Source organism: Hordeum vulgare, chromosome 6H (assembly GCF_904849725.1).
Source record: "Hordeum vulgare subsp. vulgare chromosome 6H, MorexV3_pseudomolecules_assembly, whole genome shotgun sequence".
Classification (NCBI taxonomy): Eukaryota; Viridiplantae; Streptophyta; class Magnoliopsida; order Poales; family Poaceae; genus Hordeum; species Hordeum vulgare.
The window spans coordinates 49,653,583-49,674,502 of record NC_058523.1 but is presented as its reverse complement, the minus strand read 5'-3'; the positions used below and the strand labels follow the sequence as shown (position 1 = coordinate 49,674,502).

The window sequence follows — 20,920 nt, the reverse complement described above, 5'->3', positions numbered from 1 at the left end:
ACATCTTCTATGAAGTCATGGAATAATTGGTGCGACAGCGTAGAAGGAAAGACTAAATCCGTCGTTTTCTTAACGTATACCATGATATTCGAGATTCTGATAAGCATGAAGATCTTTAAATAGATCTCGTTGAGGAGTGGTAGGCATAGCAAGGGCAACAAGACCACTAGGTGTATCTCTGTTTCATGTCATGTGTGATCAACTTTGTTGTTATATGTGATGAACAATTTGTGTTGAATTAGATGTTATGGATTGATGAAGTATATAATAATTTGATGTTGTGGATTGATGAATTTGATGTTACTAGTAAATGTGTGCATGCAATGCACGTTGATATTAGGATGTTTGTATTAATTTTGTATCATTTATTTTAGATTCATTTGAGATGAGTTTGATATTTTTGTTTTAATTAGTATATATAGGACTACTATTCTATACTCATGGAAGTATGTACTCCCATCTTCAATATATTATGTATATGCATTGATTATACATCTTTATCAGGGAGTCATGTTTTGGCTCCCCGGAGCATATGCTTTCAGGTGAACGGTAACGTAAAAAAAATATTAAATGTTTTTGAAAAATTCTAAAAAAATTGTAGATTATTGTATTAGTATCGTAAACATGCATGACAATTTTGGTACGATAAGGAGCGGTGGTGTTTCCTCGGCAAAATAAATATATTTGAGACGACATTTTGGGATAACTTTTGATGTTTAATTTATTTATTTATTTGCATAAGCCAAAATGTTTAACCTTTTTGCCTCAAAATTGGCAGGTAGCATTTGGATGTGACTAAATACACAAATAAATTTTGTCTGGATTTGTTTTTCATTTCAAACTTTTTTTTTGGCCCCGGAAGCCAAAATGCATTTCTATCTTTATCATTCTTAATATACTTCATTAAATATTCTAAGATACCCAAACACAAGTTGTGGAAAAAAATTATTTGCAACATACTTTTTGTAATATACCTTTTTCACGTAGAAACAAATCAGTAAATATGTAAGCCTTTAAAAATATATAGACTCACATGAATTTTTTTCAAACTCATTTTAGGATATCTGGTAATTATTAATGAAGTATATTAAAAATAATAAAGAGGTATAAAAGATAAATAATTTCTAGTGCTCTTAAACTCCTTTTTTTTCTAAAAACTGCTTTTGAGTGCCCTGTTTTACATCACACGTAGGAGATGCTCTAACTCAAAAACGTTTCATGATAGGGTTACATGAAGCTTTTTTTTTAAAAAAATCAAAATCATTTTTTGAATGATTCAAAAAATATGAAAACATGCGGATGTATACCCCTTGTGTGCAAATTTTCATGGCAAAATGTATTGACACACAAGCTACAAAATAGAAAAACTGGTAATTTTGAACACTCGCTATAAAACCAACGGTTTTCACTCTTATGTGCAGTTTGCAAATCCCATATGTCGATGTGGATTTTCCTTTAAGAATTTTTTAGAACTTCGAAATATAAATTTTTTAGTGTAACAAACAAAGGGCTACACTACATGTAGCCCGAGCACCAAAACGCTGCACTCTACATGACTGCATATAGCTAACCAAGCACAACACAATTTGCAAATATTTGTAAAACCAATTTGGAAACAGTTCGAATGTAACTGCATATAGCTAACCAAGCACAACACTTCCCTAAAAAAACAAGAACAACACAATTTGCAAATATTTGTAAAACCAACTTGAAAACAGTTTGGAAGCTTGGGATGGCAAAATTTCAGACAAATCGCCATACAGATTTCTGCACAGCTCTAATTTCGTCATGGCACAAGAATTCCCACATGCAAAACTTCAAATGTGATGATGATCTGACTGGAGAAATCACGATCATGCATTACCTTGCAAGAAAGGAGGGGCAAAGAAAGACGCAAGATTTACTTTCTTTTATACTTTCAAAATAAAGACTTGTCCTACAAAATGGGAGGGGGGCATAAATAAATAGAACCATGTCCAGTGCCCATTCCTCTACCTTCTTTCTCCCTACTATACCCCTCCTGACCGAGGCAACAAGAAACCAGAACGGAGGGGGGAGAAAACAAAACAGCAGCAGCTACAACCATTGTTTTTCAACAATAGAGGATCCAGAGACCTATTATACATGAACGTCGACGATGGAGCAGGCAAGCATCAAAAACAAGATTAGTCCAACTAGTACAGGTCAAACGAAAGAATCACCACACCCAAGGGGCCGGGCCAGTTCCTATCGACGACATCAGCAGCACAGTCAGCAGGGCGCAAAACCGTTACCACCTACTGTGGTGCGTTGCGCCCTTCACCCTTCCTTAGGAGAATGGCAGGCTTCCGAGCCCCTATGTTAACCGTCGGCGAAGAATGGCCAAGCGCCTTCTTCCATCTTCTAGGACAATCGGTCGACCTGGATCCTCTAATTCAACGATCCCAAGTTTCGATTGGTGTGGGGGATGAGAGGACTGAGACCCTGCACACTTTCCTAATCTTCTTTCGACGACGGTATACCTGTACAGATGCAACTAATCATGTTGAAGCAACCTCCGCTGCTCTCTGTCTCATCATCTCATTAACAGCAGCCCTTCTCCGGGAATCAGACTGCTGTTGCAGCCTTCTAAGATGCTCTTTGAGATCCCTGTATGGTTACCAGAAGTGGCGGTCAGATGTTATTCCAGAGATGATTGAAATAATGTATGCAAGAGCACAGGGGTGGTGGGGGGTTAGCGGGACCAATGAGAGATGCAAACACACCTGCACCGCGGCACACTGCATCCTGAATCTCTGCAAGCTCGGGCATGGAGCTGAAGCATGTACCACATTTTCTTGCACAGGGCACACCCTCCTGAAGCACGCGTCTTACACTGCATCCCATGCCGAAATAGTCCCTTGACTTTACGGCAGTTAGGATATTGGCAGCTGCCAGAGCGGCATGTCGAGGCATGTACCAGAAGATCAAGCATTTTCCTTAGCTGCAGAATCATGGTAAAAGGAAATTAATGGTGGAACTATATTTAACAAAAGGATTGTAGTGGAGCACATGACTTCTGCACAATAACTACTTTACAAATTGCAGCCTCGAAAAGCAAAGATGCACATGTTGACTGTTTCCACAATATTATGATGAACAAATGAGAATGCTGGAGGACTATTTATGTCTTCCAATTTATAAAGCTCCAGCTTAACTCAATTATTAGTGATTAAATACCTGCCAATTAATCCCTCCGTTCATAAATATAATATGTTTTAGCTTTCTTTCAAATCGGATGCATATAGACACGTTTTAGTGTGTCTGTGCACTCAATTCGGTCCGTATGTAGTCCATACTGAAATACCTAAAACATCTTATATTTGTGAACGGAGGGAGTACATACTAACATTGAAATTTAACAGCACCAAATCACAGTGGACAGGCAGGTTATGGTTCCATTTCCCGATTCAGATGAAACTGGACCTGAGCGGTAATTGCACAAACTGTCCAATGCTATATTCAGAGTTATCCTGATATTTGATGCATCCTTCAAGCACCTGCCTATCTTAATAAGTGAAACTTACTGCTCGTTGTCTAAAACTCTATGGCCCAGTTCTTTTAGGCGGCTTAAAAAAATAAGCTGCCTCTACCCAGCTTAAAAAATAAGCCGCTCCTAAAATTTGTTGAGGCTTGTGAATTAGTTATCACATAACTAGTTCAGAAGCCTCAATCAATGATAGATGAAGCTTATGAAAAAAGCTGGGGAGGAGGCGGCTTAAATTTTAAGCTGCCAAAAGAACTGGCCCTATAGCCCAATTTATCTAAACTTATGCGGCATGATACTATTAGTTACCATAGATTCAGAAGAAAAAAAATGGTATTTAAGCTAGACAGCTGTCAAGTTTTTTTAATGGAAATAAACAGGAAGTCACAACTTCAACAATGGCAGGTTAGCAACAATTTTACTAGTGGAAATCATCTGAAGGGGCTTACCTGCTGAACACGCATTTGCCGGGCTTCCTTGTTTTGGGCATCACGGTCGGCAACTGATGGATGGTTTGTCAACTTGTGAGGATGATTGACTGCTCCTTTTTGGTAGCAACCATTGCACACATCAAAATCTGGACAAATTTCACACCGCCAGCCTTGGCCAGTTTCAATATCATGGCTACAGACATTGCATGTAGTGACAAACGCTGGTGCAGTGGGATTATGTAGGTGGTACAACACCATCATTGACGAATGCTTAGCACGGCGAAGGGTGTCATATTGATAATGGTTCCCTTGACAAAGACTGAGAAATGCCTGCCTGGTGTCAAAAAACTCACTTTCTAGAATATCATCTCTATCCTTTGTCTCATCAGGCACCCCAACAATGTCAACCTAAGACATCAAGTTATATGTTACTAACAATGTCAACCTAAGACATCAAGTTATATGTTACTAACTTTCTCTTTCTCTAAAGAGAAAAATGAGTCTTGTTTACTTACTGGATGGAGCTTATGTGTGTCTCTACTATTACTCGGATGCCTCTCCCTATCTTCAAGCTGTTGTTCTGCACTGTAACACCTGCAACAGGAAAATACTAAATTCATTAAGAGAACTTTAAAAGGGCTAAAAGGTTTGTCTAAAATGGCAAGCTGTATAATTACAAGCAATTCATCCCAAGGATAATTCTTATATACACAATATTCAAGCACATGTAGTTATTTTCATAAAAATCTCGCCAGTACAGCTGGGTTATTAAGAGCATCTCGAACAGCAGCCCTATAATAGGGCACAGGCCGGTTTTAGGGCACAGGAGGGCAAAAAATGCCCTCCAACAGCTGTCCAATCCTAAAAAATGCAAAAGATTTTTGGGCAACACTAAAAAGAGGCACCTCGTGCAGCAAATATACAGCACTCGTGCGGCTGCCGTAAAATTAAAACAGCAGCGCCCAGCACAAGTCTCCCCGTTGACCGCCCATCCCCAACCGTCGGCAGCCCATTCCGGCGAGCTCCGGTGCCTTCCCGCCCTGCCGCTCACCGGCTCGGCTTCCTCTCGGCCTCCCCTTTCCATTTTCTCCGCCGCCCGCCACCTCCTCTGCCATCAAATCCGGCAGATCTGCTGTAGATCCAGACGAGGCAGGGCACGAGACTCGTTCAGGTTCGGCCTCAAGGTCCGCCGGTGCCCGAACCCTAGCCAGCCACCATGGCCATCCCTGCGGGTGCCCCATCCTCCTGCGTTGCCGGCGTGTTCCTGGCTTGTTCCCCGGCACGGATCTGTTCAGGGATGCTAGCTAGCTAGCTTCAGTGGAATCAATCCAGGAGCTAGCTAGCTCCCTTGCACTACTGCATGCTTGCGGACGTGCGAACGGCGACAGCAGTAACATGTGCAGGCGACAGTAGCCAATTTGGATCAGAGAACTCCTACAGGCATGTACATACAAGTGGAATTCTAGCTACCAGTTGATACGGCCGATAGTGCTACATGTTAATTTAACATCACAATATGTGTTTAGCTTGGTTTAGTTTCAGTTTTGGACGATTCGACAGTAAAATTCAGTTTCGACAGTTAAGTTTGAAGACGACAGTGTGCCCTAATTCAGGGCAGCTGTTGGAGACAGTGCTTGCTCATGCCCAAAAAACCAGTTTTTGTGCCCAAAACTTTTTACTCCACTAACTTTTGGTGCCCAAAAATAGGGCAGCTGTTGGAGATGCTCTAAGGTGTCACCTCACCCCGAGCTAGGCCTGCGATGCCACGGTTGGGGGTGGGCATCAGCCCCCCTTGCCTTTCCAGGGAAAGATTATGCGGTCATTTGGGGCTCCCAAGAGTCACCCCGGTTCATTGCAAGTCACCTGGGGTCTGGAGAGATTGACTCCGTCGGGCTCCTGGTTTCATGGCTTGCACAATGACCGCTGCTGAGCCTTTGCCCCTAAGCCACACGTTTGATGAGATGGCATCGCTCCATGAGAGGCCTTATAGGATTAAGGAGGGTAAGGGGAGGAGATATGGCCACGGGGGATTGGAAAGGAGTAGAAGCCAATGGCCGTAGAAAGTTTTTATGGGTGTCAAAAGAAACAGATTTGCAAATCTACCCTGTTTCCTCGTTTCCTGATCTTTGGGTATCTTGATGATATGGATACAATTTGTTGCAACATAAAGACCAGGGGTCATGCATGACTTAACAAAGAGATGTGTAGGGGTACAGTAGTTTGTGTGGTAAACAAAGCGTCCTTAGGCACATATTTGTTGAATGCTACAACTTAAACTGCTGCTTTAGAAAATAAATATAATTTTCGTGTAAGTGCCTAGGCACAAGTTTGGTTTGAGGCACCTGGCCCTGAGAAAGGGCAATAATGCAAAACTTGTTGGCATATACAGATCGCTTTCATTTCAACTGTGATCACATATTGGCCTCTATAGCACAGGTATCATATTGTTCAAGAAATTGACTTACTTGTCACAGATGTAAAAACTTCTGCATTGATGGCAAACCCAGCGTTTTCCAGATGACATAAGGATACAACAGTGGCTACAAGAATACTGCAAATGGACCATAATAAAATCTTCCTTCATTGGATAAATGGTTTCCCCAAGCTGCATATATCAAAATTGAATTCATGAGAAAGATGTCATCCGACTGAAACAAACAAGTACAATTTCACAAACGCGAGATAGGGGATTCCGAGGATCTAGTATTACAATTACCAGAGCATAAGCTTACCTTCTGCATCAGCATAGCGTCCTTGGAAGCATTTCCACTGAGATCCGTGTGGCCAGCAGCTTTAAGAGCTCTTTTTGTAATAATTTTCTTTGTCTTACTCTTCTTCTGAAGCTTTCGGTCATCTTCTTCTTGACGCAGTTGATTGATCATATCTTCTGCAGCTCCAGGCCAATAATCTCCATCGAAGTAAGGCAAACGAGAAGCGGTAACTTTAGCCTTGCACTCTCCCATGGTAATGAAGAAATGGTCATACAGATTTGTAAGCTCAACAACAATCTCCTCCTTAGTAGCTTTTCGAAGCATGGCTAAGTACCTGAGTGAAGAAATCGGAAATCATGCAACCAGGAGCTCAATGTAAGCAGAGTAACACATGTGTCAATCAAAGGTCTTACCACTCCCGCAGTTTGTCGGATTTTGGAGTCTTCTGAATCTCAGGATGGCAATATAAAATGTAATCTTCACCTTTCAAAGGTGGGCAAGCCCATATATAACAGCTTGTGAATCCACGCTGCTTGCAGTATTCAAGATATCCTATCTGTACACATAGATAAATGGTGTAAGATTATAGGAAAATGCTAGCTCAAAGAGGACGGCATCACATCTAATAGTTTCATACAGGAATTTTCTGACCAGACTGACAAAAGAAAATATTCACAACTGTGATTAAAATTCAGCAAATACAGCAACTTACCAGAATTTCATGGTAGACAAATGTACGCAAGGCCTCTCCAGAGGCTGCTTTAATCTCAGGTCTGAAGTATTTCACAGAATCCAGGTATGACAAATAAACTCGACGTTGGTTCGGGTAAGCGCAGTCAGCACCAAATTCTTGAACATACATTCCAAATAAGCACACTTCTACGCCTTCAATTTTCTGGAACAAAAGAACAGCCTGCCAAACAATCACAGGAACAGAATCATGGATATCAGAATCTGTTGTCAGCATAATTTATACTTTAGGTACAACTTCCTACCTTGGACTTGTAAGGGAACTCTGTCGGGTAATTATCTTCTTGAAAAATTTCCAAAAAGCGTGGTTTAACTTCAACCTTCTTATCCACCGATGAAACAACTCTGACCACAAGACCTTCTGCTCCAGCGACCTAACAAATATGGAACAGTTGGACTTTAAAAGTGATGGAGGGAACATTTCTATCAAAATGGTTCATAATGATTCCAAAATGAATGGTATCTGGTGTAATCCAAATTACAGGAAGTGAAGACCACTTGTTGATTTTTCAAGCCATCGTCGAAAAAAGTAGCACATAAATTATCAAGATATAGAACATACTTCAAGTAAAAAAAAAATGCAAAGTGTGTATACTCTTCGGGTCTCTAAACTGCCAAAAAGATCAATCCTGGTTGATTTTTCAAGCCATCCATCATTTTGTAGCCCATTTTTTTGTTGCTGTGCTTTTTTATTGGGTGTATGATCAGCAACAAATTTGCACTATGTCACCGCATTTGAAACTTTAAATATAAATACCATTTGGTATATTTTTCATCTAAATTTTTAATATATATAGTTGAAGCTTCCGAGCAATTAATGGGCAATTCATACTATTAACTGATTCTCCAAAATGGCACACCTCATTACATACCAGGTGAGAGTACAGAGTTAGATAAATTGCTAGTTTATCCTGGTTGATGGAAAAGGTTGCGATGGGGTCTGAAAGAAAATTAAACAGGCATTTTGTCTTCTGTTTTTCCGGGCAATCATTATAGTAGGCTGCAACTATTTGCATGGTAGGTAGGCACTTACATAACATTCTCAGGTATCATATTTTTGTGACATAAGGTAATATATTACCAAAGTACTTTGAGGTCCCATATAACATACTTAAAGTAGACATGCACTTCCAACAAGACTTAGTTTCACTAACCTCATCAACACTACAATTTGAATTATTCGCCCGAGCCTGTCTCTCCCACTTAAGCCGTTTAAAAAGCCGCTCTTCTATATGATCGCTAAGAACAGTTCTTGGCAAATCACTTGCTCCAAGAACAGCACTCTGTGGTAGAGGCATGCGCAGCCCACACTTCACTTCATTACTATAGCAATTCGGGCAAGTATACTCTGCTTGTCCTCCATCATTTCTTCTGCCATTAAACAGAGCACATATCTGATGCTGCCAGCATTCACATTTGTCACACTGAACCCACTGTGGAACGCATCATTCAGAAAGATTAGTACAAATCAAAGATAACCAAGATTATAGTTATACAACCACCAGAACAGAGATACGGAACTTACCCATTCTTCAGTTTCCTCATCATTTCTTTTCTTCTCAAATCGGGCCTTCAAAAAATTCTGCCCTTCAACCTCAATGGTGTCACCACGGGACTCATTGTAACATGGAATACAGAAAAAGTGGCGGGTGTCACCAGAACCAACAGTATAGTATGGTGCATTTCGCTTTATCCGAGCACCACAAGGGGAACAATATATGGGTGGAGGTTCAAAAGTGAGTTTTTCCACTTTGCAGAGCTGGCATGAATTTTCATTTTCAGAAGACACCAGCAGTTGATTCTTTTCAGCTTTAGCCTTGCTCTGTCAAATGGCAAGACATGTAAAATTGTTCCTTCTAAAAATACATATTAGGGCTACAGTACAAGTTCCATCATGACAATTGCACGATGAGATTAAGAGTACTTGCACAAAAAAGAACATGCAACGTTTATCTCACGAGGACAAGGGTTTTTTTCTTTTCGTATGACATTTTCAACTTCTAGTAATTAAGTTTGGTAAAGCGACAGTGCAGTAAATTTTGGGCAAGCTTACGCAGTAGTTGGGCATTATGTGAGGAAGTGAAGGAGGGAAATTATTTTTTCACACATTGGAAATACAAACAAACAGTAGGCTTTCTGATGTTTGCATGTGTAAATGAGGACATTAAAGCACATATTACTCATTTCATGAAAATTAAAGGCTTTCTACTCATCTCCTATATTTACTTAACAACTGATCTGGTAATTCCAGGAAAAAAATACCCAATGTTAAAGCAGGTTATTCCAAGTAAAAGACTAACCTGGCCAACCCACAACCTTAGACTCTCTATATGTGCATTGATTTGTTCTGGAGTGAACAACTCAGTCAATGAAACACCTTTAATTTTGGGTTTTCCTGATTTCAATGCTGTGGCCTCTGTTGAATCATTTGTTTCATTCTTAACCTCATGAACATTTTCAATTGTCCCTTTGTCAACCGGCAAGATTTCTTGCTTGACATGAGACTTCATCTCATTTGAAACACCAGGAACGGCATTGTGCCTCGGTGTAGGCACATTTCCATCAGCACCATAACCCATCTTTACGGGCTTCTGTAGAGGTCGCATGTCAGCCTTCACATCCAACTCTCTTTTCATGTATGCCGTCTTTTTATTCTGCTCAAGCAGCTCGGGATGTGATTCCTGTAGTACAAACCCTGGGTTCACCTGAGGATTGGAGGCTCTAAGTATTTCATGCTCTGGAATATTGGGTGACGCGGGCTGCATCTTCAAACGTTTTGGAACAGATGGATGACCATCAAAGGATTCAACAGACACTGGGTCAATATCCATTATATCACTGTCTACCCCATTCATGTTTCTTTGAGTCATATTCTGTTGAGCAACTTTTCTGGGCTCAGGGGCTTTTTGCTTACTTGCATGTTCAGCTGAGAGGCGCAAAAATTTCTTTACATTACTACATACAGGACACTGCTCATCAACACAAGTCTTATAATGCTCAATTAACATTCGTGACTTACTGCACTTCTTCTGCGGACAATCTTTTCTTTGGCAGTTGTCCAAATGCTTCACAAAATCCTGCAGCTGAACACAACGAGGCAATTTACAACTACCAAGAGGAGAAGAACATCCTTTTGCATGAAACAGCAACAGTAACCACCTCATCTGACGGAGGTAATTGATATTTCCAGTGGGCTGTTCCAATCCTCCAGCGGGGAGCTTTGGCAGTGCAGGGTCAACTGAGGTCACAGTGCAACCAGAAACACGCCAGTCAGATGAAAATGGCTGTTGTGCTCCGTCCTGGGCCATTGTTCTCTGACAAAAGTCATCCTGTATTTGCTTTTCAAGAGATGAATTGCTACTGATAGGCACCTTATCCATTGTTTGAGGCCGCCATTGGTGCTGCTGCATTTGCTCTGTTTGTGTTCCTTTCAAAACATAACTGACATCGTTTGAGCTAACATCAAGCTGCTGACTAGGGTGCAACAATGCCTGAGAATTGTGAGAACCAGAAGCACTGAAATTTTGAGATACAGGAAGATGTCCAAACACCTGCGCACCTTTGACATTATCGTGGGCACTTCTTTGCTGCTGGTATTGACCCTGGAAATTTGGAGGTGCAGGAGGTTCAGTAGCTTGTGAGGATGTTAGTTCGGTGTGTGGCAAAGTTCCCTGTTCTGACACTTGCATAGAATGGCTTGAATTCAGCTGAGACTGTTTAAAGGAATTGTTCCTCAGTATAGCCTGCTGATGCTGTGAATTTGGTATCTGTTGATTGAGATGATATTGGTTTTGCACAAACTGGGAGTTTGGCTGCACCTGATGTTGCTGCATTGGAAGCTGCTGTCGGAGTAGTTGTTCATGAGACAACTGAGATGGCTGGAAATTGAGTTTTTCTGACTGATCCAAAACCTCAGTTTTTATCTGCGGCTGCCCTTGAATGGACTGCATGTTTAGCTGATTGCTAAGCAGCATGGAATTCATTCTTGATCTAGACTGCAAGTTTGCAGCACCGATGTTCTGATTATTTGCTGTTGCTAAAGCAGAAGAACCAGTACCATAGAAACTTCCAGAGCCACCCATGTCAACTGATGCTGCACAACAAAAAACGACACAATTTAGTTTCTCATGATGAAGAGGGTAAGATATGAATTTTGCATTTTCGCTATGCATGACTGTGCATGTGTGTCTGTTGATACACAAACTCACATAACTGGTACTAAGGTGGAAACAATAACACTTTCACCCTCCAAAGGTTCAAGGACTCTAGCAAACACATTAATTATGAAGCCAGTGACTCCAACAGCAAGGAACTAAAGTAAGGCTTTGTGTTTACCTTTTATCTGTTCCCTAACAACAATGCTCTAACAAAGTTAGTTTGTACAAATGACTTGGATAATTAGAAATTGAACACATTGGAAATGAATAATAAACCCATCACTAGCTTTTGTTATGCACCCTTCACGAACATGACTTCAAGGTTATGGCACAAGTCATGATGATAAGGCAATAAAAGATAAGACACATCAGCACACATACTTGATATTCTCTGTGTTGGGTGCTGACTGAACTGTTGCTGCAAAGGTCTGGGCGAACTTCCAAAAGAGGATATGTTCATATATCCTTCTGGTGCTGCATTTCTATTTGTAATTTGCGTGTTCGACCCAAGCAATCCCATTCCACCATTCACATGTCCATCTGATAAACCAAATGCAGAAGAATTCTCCAGCATGCTTGAATGTATTCCAGAATTACTGTGCCCCCCAATATGCTGTATTTGATGGCTACTCTGGTTGCTTTGAAATTGCTTCTGCTGCTGCATATGTGGAGTCATAGCTGACTCACCATTGAAATATCCAGTTCCATTTGAATAGTCAGAACTAGTAGGTACGTTTTGTTGATTACTGAATCCAGGAGTTGGGATCATATGAGTTACTTGTCGCTGAATACCCACTGGACCCATCGTAGATGGGACACCATTTGTGGTCGAATTTAGTGGGGCACTGGTAGTTAGATGCTGGTAGCCGTTAGACATTGTACCTGTAAGGACCAATTAAGAATAAGTAGAGCCATGTAAAGTGGACCAGCAAAAAATGAGAACAAACAGTAGCAGGCAACTACATATGCTTCAGCTTCTAACAAATAACTTCCAGTTATAAACAACAGAGACCTCAAAAGAAATGCCCCAATTAGGTCATGGTCTCATGGGTATATACAAGCTATTCAGTGGATGGTTTTTTTCTTTAAAAAAAACAAAAAAAAAAGACTAGCTTCTTCCTCCGTAAAGATTACTTATCTAAACGCTCGTATATTTCTTTACGGAAGAAGTATTAAGTAAAACAGATGTGGTGTTTTTCTACCACATAGATTGAATTTTGCCGAATATACTGCTGGGTATTGGATACTTAGGCTAGAAACTCTACAGCATGCCTACAAGAGAATTTCAAGTTAAGCTACAACACAGCCGTAATGATATGAGCAGAAGCTAAGTTAATCTATCCATACCGATACCGGGCATCGAGGTACCCATGTTGGCATTTTGAGGAACCATGCCTGCACCAGATGACGAAAGACCCATGTTGTCTGTTCCATAAGACATTCTAGAATTTCCACTTGCACCTTGTGTGATACCAGGTGTTGGAATCATTGTACTATAACCAGAGGAAGATGCCATCTGCCTTGACATTTGTTGGTTTTGTTGATTTTGTTGGTTCTGAGCACTCAAGGTCTTAATAGCAAACTGCAATTGTGGCTCGACTGGTGCCTTCATCATATTGTAGTACTCATTCTGCTCAAACAGCCATAATGATGAAACTGTGAGATTAACTTTTAGTAGAGAAAGTGTTTGATTGCTCCAAACCAGAAGTAAAATAGACAAAGGAAATAAAGAAATATACCCTGCTTGGGAATTTTCTAAACAAGATTTCCTCTAGCCGCCTTGCGAGTTCCGGCAGCCTCCGCCTCCAGTCAGCTGAAGTCTGCTTTCTTCCTATATACTCAAATCTGCCAATTTACGAACAAGTATCAGGCTTAAAAAAAACATGTCAATACTTTCTATCAGATTCGAACAATCAGCCATGGCGGCGAACCTACAATTTTAGTTGGGAAGGTGATTCAACTGCAGCCCAAGTGCCGAAATTTATATGCGAGCTCTTGTCAATTAAGGAAAGTCATAAGCTTTGGTCGCGTGTGCAAGTGTGATCACCTCTATAATTTTGGGAACAAAATAAATATTTGCCGTATAAAAGTTGATAAGGATAGGCCGCATTAACTCAGTACAATTAATTAACACCCGCGCTAGCGCCTACTAAATATAAATAGCTCAGCCACCGAAAGAATTTTTTTTTCTTTCCTTAGAGCAGGCACCGAAAGAAGTTTGCGGTGTGGGGTGCTTACATCTTCTCGCGCATATTGGTGCGCATAGCGGCAAACTGTTGATCGACCCCCGCGCCAACGAGGCCCACGCCATCCTGCATCTGCTGGTGCTGGTGCAGGGGCATGCCGTCAGCACCGACGACACCGCTGCCACCGCCAACAACCTGATTCATCTGCGCCCCCTGCCCGGACATCTGCCCGGACAGGTGCGCCGCCTGCCCCACATTCATTGTCGCTCGCAGCGGCGCCTCAGACAAGAGCCCGCGACGTCATTCCCAGCACGGCGTGGCGCGGAGCAAGCTGAAAGCTGCGGCAGCCCCTCCCGAGGCGGGGCACACGCGGCAGAGACCTTCAAAAGCTGTAATATTCCTTCCTGCTGGAGGGTCAGCGGAAATTTAATCAGACAGCCCAATGTGAATCAGGCGCAAAACCCAGCCCAATTCAGCATACGGGGCGCACTGTACCAGACGGCAGTGGACAGAGCGGCGGCGAGGCGCGAGCGCCAGCGATCAGGACCCGCGCGGGGCGACGCGAGCACCCGCGGGGCCGAGCCGGCGAATTGGGGCGCCCCCGCCCGAAACCCTAGAATCGCGGTGCGGGCTACCGACGCCGCGGGGCGACCCCGCGTCCACGGCAAACGGCGATTGGGCGCGGGCCCGGGGCGCGGGGGGCGGAATCCGTACGGCGGCGAGCGGGGCGGCGGCGAGCGGGGGGATTGCGGATTTGGGGCGGGGGGCGGGGAATTGTCGACGCGGGGAGGGGGGAGGGCTCGAGGAGGAGGAGGGCAGGGGGGCAGGAGGAGTGGGACGTCGACCAATCGCGGATCTGCGAGGACTCGTGGGGAGGGAGGGGTCGCTGCGGGGTGGGCCCGGGCCGCGGCGGCGCAGGGTGGATGGTCTGGTTCTGGTCTGGTGCGGTGTGGCGAAAACGGCAAGGCGCACCGGTATATGCTGGTGCGCGCGTGCGGCGCGAGTGAGCGAGGGAGATCTCAGGAGTCCAGTCAGCAGCTCGAGTGGTTTCTGTTGCCTCACGTGCGCCAGCGCTGATGCTGGAGAGCGAGAGACCACGCACGCCCCTGGTTCTTGCGTTTGGGCTGGAAAGATGGGCGTCTTTTTTGCAGGAGCCCCGGTTTGGGGAGGTGACGCTGGTGTGGGGTGAAGTGGAACTGGAATTTGGTCGTGTGGATGAGTTGTGTCTTTTTAAAAGATCACTAGTACAAATGCCCGTGCGTTGCACCGGGCTAAAAAAAACAGAAAACCTATTTATTTTACCATTAAATGTTAAATGTAAATTATAATGTTAAATGTAAGACGTCTAGTTTTGGACGGAAGGAGTTTCTTTTAAAGTTTTAAAATATAATGTAATGCTTATATAAAAATTGGATTACTTTTTTAATAATTATTATCATTTTTATTGAGTGGTAATAATGTTTTGTTTTTTATGGGTAATAGCATTTTTGTGTACAATATATTTTCAAAAAATAAATTGAACAATATATATTTTAAATTGTTTTTTGCATAACTTGCTAAGCTCTTGTAAGTGAGCTGCTCTGAGCATAGACACCAAGCCTCCGCACGAGACACAAAGTGCGTCATCCGAAGCACTTTGCTCATCTTCTTCTAAAAAAACGTTCTCCTCATCTTCTTCTCAAAGAAAAAAAAAGTTGTCCTTATCTCTTCACTTTGTTTCCGTCACTCCCCTCATTCCAATGGTGGCCACCCCCTCCCTTCCATTCCTTGTGGAGTTGAGCTCTCGATGTACCTCCAATGATGGCCGCCCCTTGCCGTTCATCCCTCCGCTGGCAATATTACATTTAATTCGTAATTATTTTTGCAATGTTTTTGGTATTTCTTACCAGAAAGCACTGTTCTAATGTTTTCTAAAATAAAAATTCAAGATTTTTTTAAAGGGAAACATTTTTGTTGTGATATATTACATTTTTTTGTAATTTTTTGCACTGTTTTTTGTGCTTATACATCCCACACGCACTCAAAGAAGACAACAATCTGAAGCCCATATTTGTCGAAAAAACTGAATCAGTGCAGTGCTTGATGCGAATCTCATATTTGTTGAAATAAAATAATAAAAATATTACATTTCATTTGTAAAAGTCATTTACAATCAACTATATGTAATTGACACAACTGGTCTATATCCAATGAATTATGAGAAGCCCTTTCATTTGCTAGTTATCTAAAACTACCACCAGAGATGCCATCCAACAGCTAGCCAATAGCGGAGGATCTTTTTTCAGAAATAGCATGCATGTCCTGTTTGAGCAAATAGAAGTTAGTACGACAAAACAATCAATCTTGAAAAAAGAATTTGTTATTACGAGATCTTCCAAATTGTACTATATTTACCAGATTTAAATTGATTTTGGGAGGCGTGCAACCGTGGATGGGGTCTGCGAGGGTGAGCGGCTCCCTGGTGGCCTGCTTCTCCTTGGAGACGATCTTGGGGCCGAAGCGTGCGCCGACGCCGATGAACTCCTCGCCCTCGTGGCCACCCACCCAGCTTTGCACTTCATACATAGTGCTAGTGTGGAAGCAAAACATACCTGCACTTTATCAATACTGATCTTAACAGCCTGCTTTTTATCTGTAAGATCAGTAACCTTGTTGTAGAATGATACAACATCAAGTAACATATGTAAACACAATGTCAGAGTGTCAGCATCTTAAGCAAAATTTCTGCATAAATAGACAGAGAAGATAATTGGCATGCATATGATTCCAGGTTGACATTTCAGACACTACTTTTGATACGGCTATGAAGATTGACAAGGTCTGAATCTAAAAGTGTGCAAAACCATCGCTGACTTTCTGAAAAAACACAAAATGCATGGTCATGGCACAAAGGCCAGTGCCGAGAGCACAGGGAAAGGAAGAAGGTAAGAAGGGGAAATCACCTGCGTCATTAGTAGCCAAAGCCGAAGCATGCTCTCAACGCCGCACAATAACGAAAGACCACCAGTCAAGCGGGGAACCTGTAGCAACGCCGCTGCATCGTGGCCCGAGAAGAAGCACAAATAAAAACACGGACAAGAGAATTCGAAAACAACCTAAGCACCACCACACAGGTATAGGTATGAACAGCCAAGCATAGAATTTGGGGATTTTAAGATAATTAACCTTTAAGATTAAGATTTTCAAAGAATTGACACATACAAACTGAACAAATGCATGCTAGGATCATTCAAAGATATGTATTTAAAATGGAGTACAAAAACAACTTTGGCATTAAACCCATCATAGGATCATGTAATTTACATGTTAACATAACAGGAAAAAAAATGATCTTCTTCACCTTTGCATTTGGGTTCTTCTCCTTGAGGTAGTTGCCGACGCCGGTGATGGTGCTGTTGCTTCAAATCCCGGTGGCGGAGATGTCGACCTGCATATAAATGGCGAGTCGATTCAATTGTCTTGCCATTCCAGAGAAGTTGAGCGGTACAATGCATGCATCTAAATGTAGTAGATAACTTGTCATGTTGGTGCCTGGTCCAAAGAGTGCTACCGCTACTGCTACATACAATACATAGTTGCTCTGGTTACAGTTGTATATACCACGCAGTTTGTTTGTTCAAGGCAAGCTCCAAAGAGAAAGGAATCTGTCTCTTAGTTGTGACTGTAACCACAGTCACTCATACCAAGTTAGTTGCTGCATAAATATATGGGTGGTTATTTACAGAACTAAATTGATACAATCATTCATAGTCATGCATGTAGACTATGTGGCTCACCTGTTGGGTCAGGACTCTCACTCATGCAAGCAAAGCAAGCACTGCAGTGCAAAGTTCAATGAAAAAAGATCTAGCAAGTAAAAAGCTGATCTGATTGTAGTATGGATTAAGGAACTTTGGATATGTAGCAATCAACTCGAAATGAAAGTTACTATGAGATTTGTTTCCCTTTTGGTAGACAAACGGTAAAATTATACGTGCTTCACCTAAGGCAAGTCAAGTGTGGATGTACACTTTATTTAATTTCTGCTAAGAAAACAACAGAACAAAAAAAAAGGATACACTGCTCCCTTCATAACAGGTTCAGCCATCTGCACAAAATACAGAAAGCATTAGTGTTTTCCTTGTGATGGGCAAACCAACTTAGCTATCTCCTGTCTCAATGTTGATCTAGAATGATATGTAAACTACGATGACTCATCCAGAAGCATGTGTCGTGCACTTGCGAAATATTGAATTTCTAAGGTAACGAACTTCATGTACTTATAAGGGTTTATATACTAAATACATCAGAAACCTTGCAAATATGCACGGATAATCACAACACTTTGCTTTTGTATCAGTTATGCTCTATCACAGCGAACAATCTATGGATTGATAAGATAAGGTGATGTAATCCAATCCATTTCAGCTCCGTGAAAAGTATAAATATAAATTAATGTTACCTACAATAGTGACGGTGAGAATAAAATAGTAACGCCGCAAATCAAACAATGCAAACGTTTTGTAAACATTTCACAAAGATGGCAAGGCCGACAACATAATTCTTCATGTTGAGAATTGTTAATGTGGGTCATAAATCAAACAATTACTCGTGTTATAGGCTACATGATGTGATTCTCTTTTTTCTCCCGGTGCAACGCACGGGCATTTTTTAAACATTATCATCACTAAGACATGTCATTGCATTGGTGCCTACTACTCCAATCATCAAAAGGGCACCTGATCATTCAAAAACAACATGCCACTAGTAACTCCTAGTTCCCATCCAGTTACAGACTCATGAAGCCTAGATTCAGATAGAGGGCATACATCAAGTTCAGAGACACTTCTGAACTTATGTGCTGAAATGACTGAATAGTCTCTTTATTCTTCAGTTCTTGATTGCATATTAGTTCCGATCATTCGATTAAACCTCCTGTTCAAAGTATGTTGCACTTTCACCTTCAGTTCTTGACCTCCCTGTTCTGATCATTTGATTGAGCCATACGCCCCCTCCCCTCTTTAAGTGATGGCCTGAAACTGTCAACATTCCACATAAGCTTAGTGAACATGATCAAAGTGACTTGAGCATATTAAGGCTTCAGTCACGCAATTGTCATTGGGTCACGTTCAACCAATGACCCATATATGAATGAACATTTAATCCATTCGCATGAGAACGGAATTTGTAATTTGCCAGTTAGGTTTGTCAGGGCTCATTATGAGGCAGAGTCTGCTGAAATGTTGGCGACTGATGAGTAGATAACCCAGTTCCAATAATTCTAGTAAACCGAGACCCAGAACCAATATAAACAACAGCACTTGGCCTTGCCCAAAAGAACTAAGTTTACCATTTTTTGGGTATGGACCACACAAACATAGCTGATTAATCAATTTAGACGGTTTAGCATTCCTGGCTGGCAGTAAAATCCGTACTTCTGAACTTATCTGGTGAAAGGCCTAAATAGTATCTTTATGCTTCAGTTCTTGTCTTCATATTAGTTCTGAGCATTTGATTGAACCTCCTACTGAAAGCATCTATTTTGTTGTACTGTCACATGTTTTGTCCTTGAGTAACAAATTGTCTGGTGTTTCGGATCTGTAGAATCTAATAACATGTGAGGTGTTGAGAAGATGATTTTCCTAACAACATGAAGCGACATTCTTGATAAGGTTCTCATGAGCGCTTGGGAGGGAATCCCTTTCTCTTTTGAAGTCCCAAAATCTGTGAATGTTATTGTCCATTGTTGCCATTTTACTGAAGATATGTTAGAGATACGTAGAGATTTCGTGCTTATCCATGGCGAAAAGATACTTCTCCAGATCTACAGCTCCCTGAACTTTGCTGGTGAGCATATGAAACCAAATTAACCAACCTTGAGTGTCCTACCAACAGTACATTTTCTAGCTAACGTCCTGACACTTGATGCATACAGGGCTAGTGAAGATACTGAAGAAGTATGACAAAAGAACAGGCGGCGTGCTCAGCCTACCTTTCACTCAGCGAGCTCGCCACCAACCATTTTTCAACACTGAACCATTAACAAGACTTGTTCGAGAATGTGAGGCTAATCTTGAAATCCTCTTCCCTGTTGAAGACGAAGTACTCGAATCTGGTTCCTCTTCAAAGCACCAGGCTCACAAATGATGCGGCTAGTCGTGACCCAGCGTCATCTTCCGACGTAGAAACCTCAGAGGTGTACCGAAGCACACTCGCGGCAATGAAAGCGATAGAGGGCCTTAAGAAAGCGAGCTCTACTTACAATGCCCTGTCTCTGGCTAGGTTCTTCCATGGAGAGGATGGCGAAGCTTGTTCTGGTGCCGTAACTTCTGAGAGCTCGCTATTAGATTCCTTGACAGATTCCCAGGTTGAATATGCAGATAAGGATGATAAAGAGGTGCAATCAAAGGAGCAGAGCTCTGCTCAGACTGACCATAACGCGGAAGCGGAGCGACGCGGTGGATAATATCAGTCTTCCCATGCTATTTTGAATCTCCCCTGATAAGTGTAAATGATAGAACTGCTATAACACCAATAATCTGGATGTTTAGCTAGTCTTTGAAATGTGTGACCGACCATAAGTCATGTTTTATTTGGATGCTTGGAGTTTTGGAGCTGTAGGCAGAAAGTGTGTGTGTCATTTAGCTGATTTGATTTGAAAGGAATTGTATACAGTCTCTTTGTTTCTTAAGGTTTTTGTATAGCCACTGATGTTCGCCTTCAGCAAACCACTCATACGATGACTTCTTTTTTAGGTTGGCTCATACAGTGAATTTGATAATGAAATTTATGTACAAAACATTCTAGTGTGGTTCAGACTCGTAAAAGTTAAAATGTGAAATTGACCCGGAATAAGCACGGGAGAGGTGGAATCACCTGGAGATGGCCTGCTCGGTCTCCTTCTGGCCGTCCTTGTGAGCCTTGTCCTTGATGTGGCGCAGCATCATCACGATCTGCTTGAAGTCGCTGCCTCAGCGGATCCCATCGGAGCAAACACCAACAAATCTGTCGTGGTTTTGTCACGACAGATGTCCTCGTGAAAGGACTTAGTACTGGAGCCATCGCACCTTGGTGGCGACTCAAAGGGGTTGAGCAGGAGAGACACGGCGATTTACCCAGGTTCGGCCCCTCGTGAGGAGGTAAAGGCCTACGTCCTGCTTTAAGTTGTATTGATATAGTTTCGATTACAAGGAGGGCGTAA

The 20,920-nt window shown here is 42.0% G+C and overlaps 2 protein-coding genes, 1 long non-coding RNA gene and 1 pseudogene across 4 annotated transcripts; 1 reads left to right on the top strand and 3 right to left on the bottom strand.

Moving 5' to 3' along the window:
- Nucleotides 1-1,890: 1,890 nt before the first annotated feature.
- Nucleotides 1,891-14,335, bottom strand: LOC123401884 (probable histone acetyltransferase HAC-like 1). 2 transcript variants are annotated; one of them, XM_045095742.1, is made up of 17 exons: nucleotides 14,236-14,335; nucleotides 13,793-14,147; nucleotides 13,294-13,399; nucleotides 12,902-13,184; nucleotides 11,936-12,436; nucleotides 9,698-11,490; nucleotides 8,923-9,219; nucleotides 8,552-8,830; nucleotides 7,643-7,771; nucleotides 7,360-7,560; nucleotides 7,061-7,203; nucleotides 6,669-6,981; nucleotides 6,402-6,541; nucleotides 4,452-4,530; nucleotides 3,955-4,344; nucleotides 2,745-2,962; nucleotides 1,891-2,628 (listed from the first exon to the last, which is right to left on the bottom strand). In XM_045095742.1, exons 2-17 carry the CDS (start codon nucleotides 13,999-14,001, stop codon nucleotides 2,520-2,522), a joined length of 5,190 nt encoding a protein of 1,729 aa, XP_044951677.1. In that variant the 5' UTR covers nucleotides 14,002-14,147; nucleotides 14,236-14,335; the 3' UTR covers nucleotides 1,891-2,519. The 2 variants fall into 2 exon arrangements, with proteins under 2 accessions (XP_044951677.1, XP_044951678.1); XM_045095743.1 differs by having other exon boundaries at nucleotides 13,793-14,144; nucleotides 14,236-14,318.
- Nucleotides 14,336-15,819: 1,484 nt separating this feature from the next.
- On the bottom strand, nucleotides 15,820-16,453 carry LOC123402371 (signal peptide peptidase-like 5). Its single transcript, XM_045096288.1, has 2 exons — nucleotides 16,135-16,453; nucleotides 15,820-16,041 (listed from the first exon to the last, which is right to left on the bottom strand). Exons 1-2 carry the CDS (start codon nucleotides 16,327-16,329, stop codon nucleotides 15,997-15,999), a joined length of 240 nt encoding a protein of 79 aa, XP_044952223.1. The 5' UTR covers nucleotides 16,330-16,453; the 3' UTR covers nucleotides 15,820-15,996.
- A 161-nt stretch (nucleotides 16,454-16,614) lies between these two features.
- On the bottom strand, nucleotides 16,615-17,792 carry LOC123402369. The gene is made up of 3 exons (XR_006611262.1): nucleotides 17,517-17,792; nucleotides 17,081-17,434; nucleotides 16,615-16,774 (listed from the first exon to the last, which is right to left on the bottom strand). It is a non-coding gene; the product is annotated as an uncharacterized LOC123402369 (long non-coding RNA).
- A 1,686-nt stretch (nucleotides 17,793-19,478) lies between these two features.
- Nucleotides 19,479-20,396, top strand: LOC123402368 (annotated as a pseudogene).
- Nucleotides 20,397-20,920: the final 524 nt, after the last annotated feature.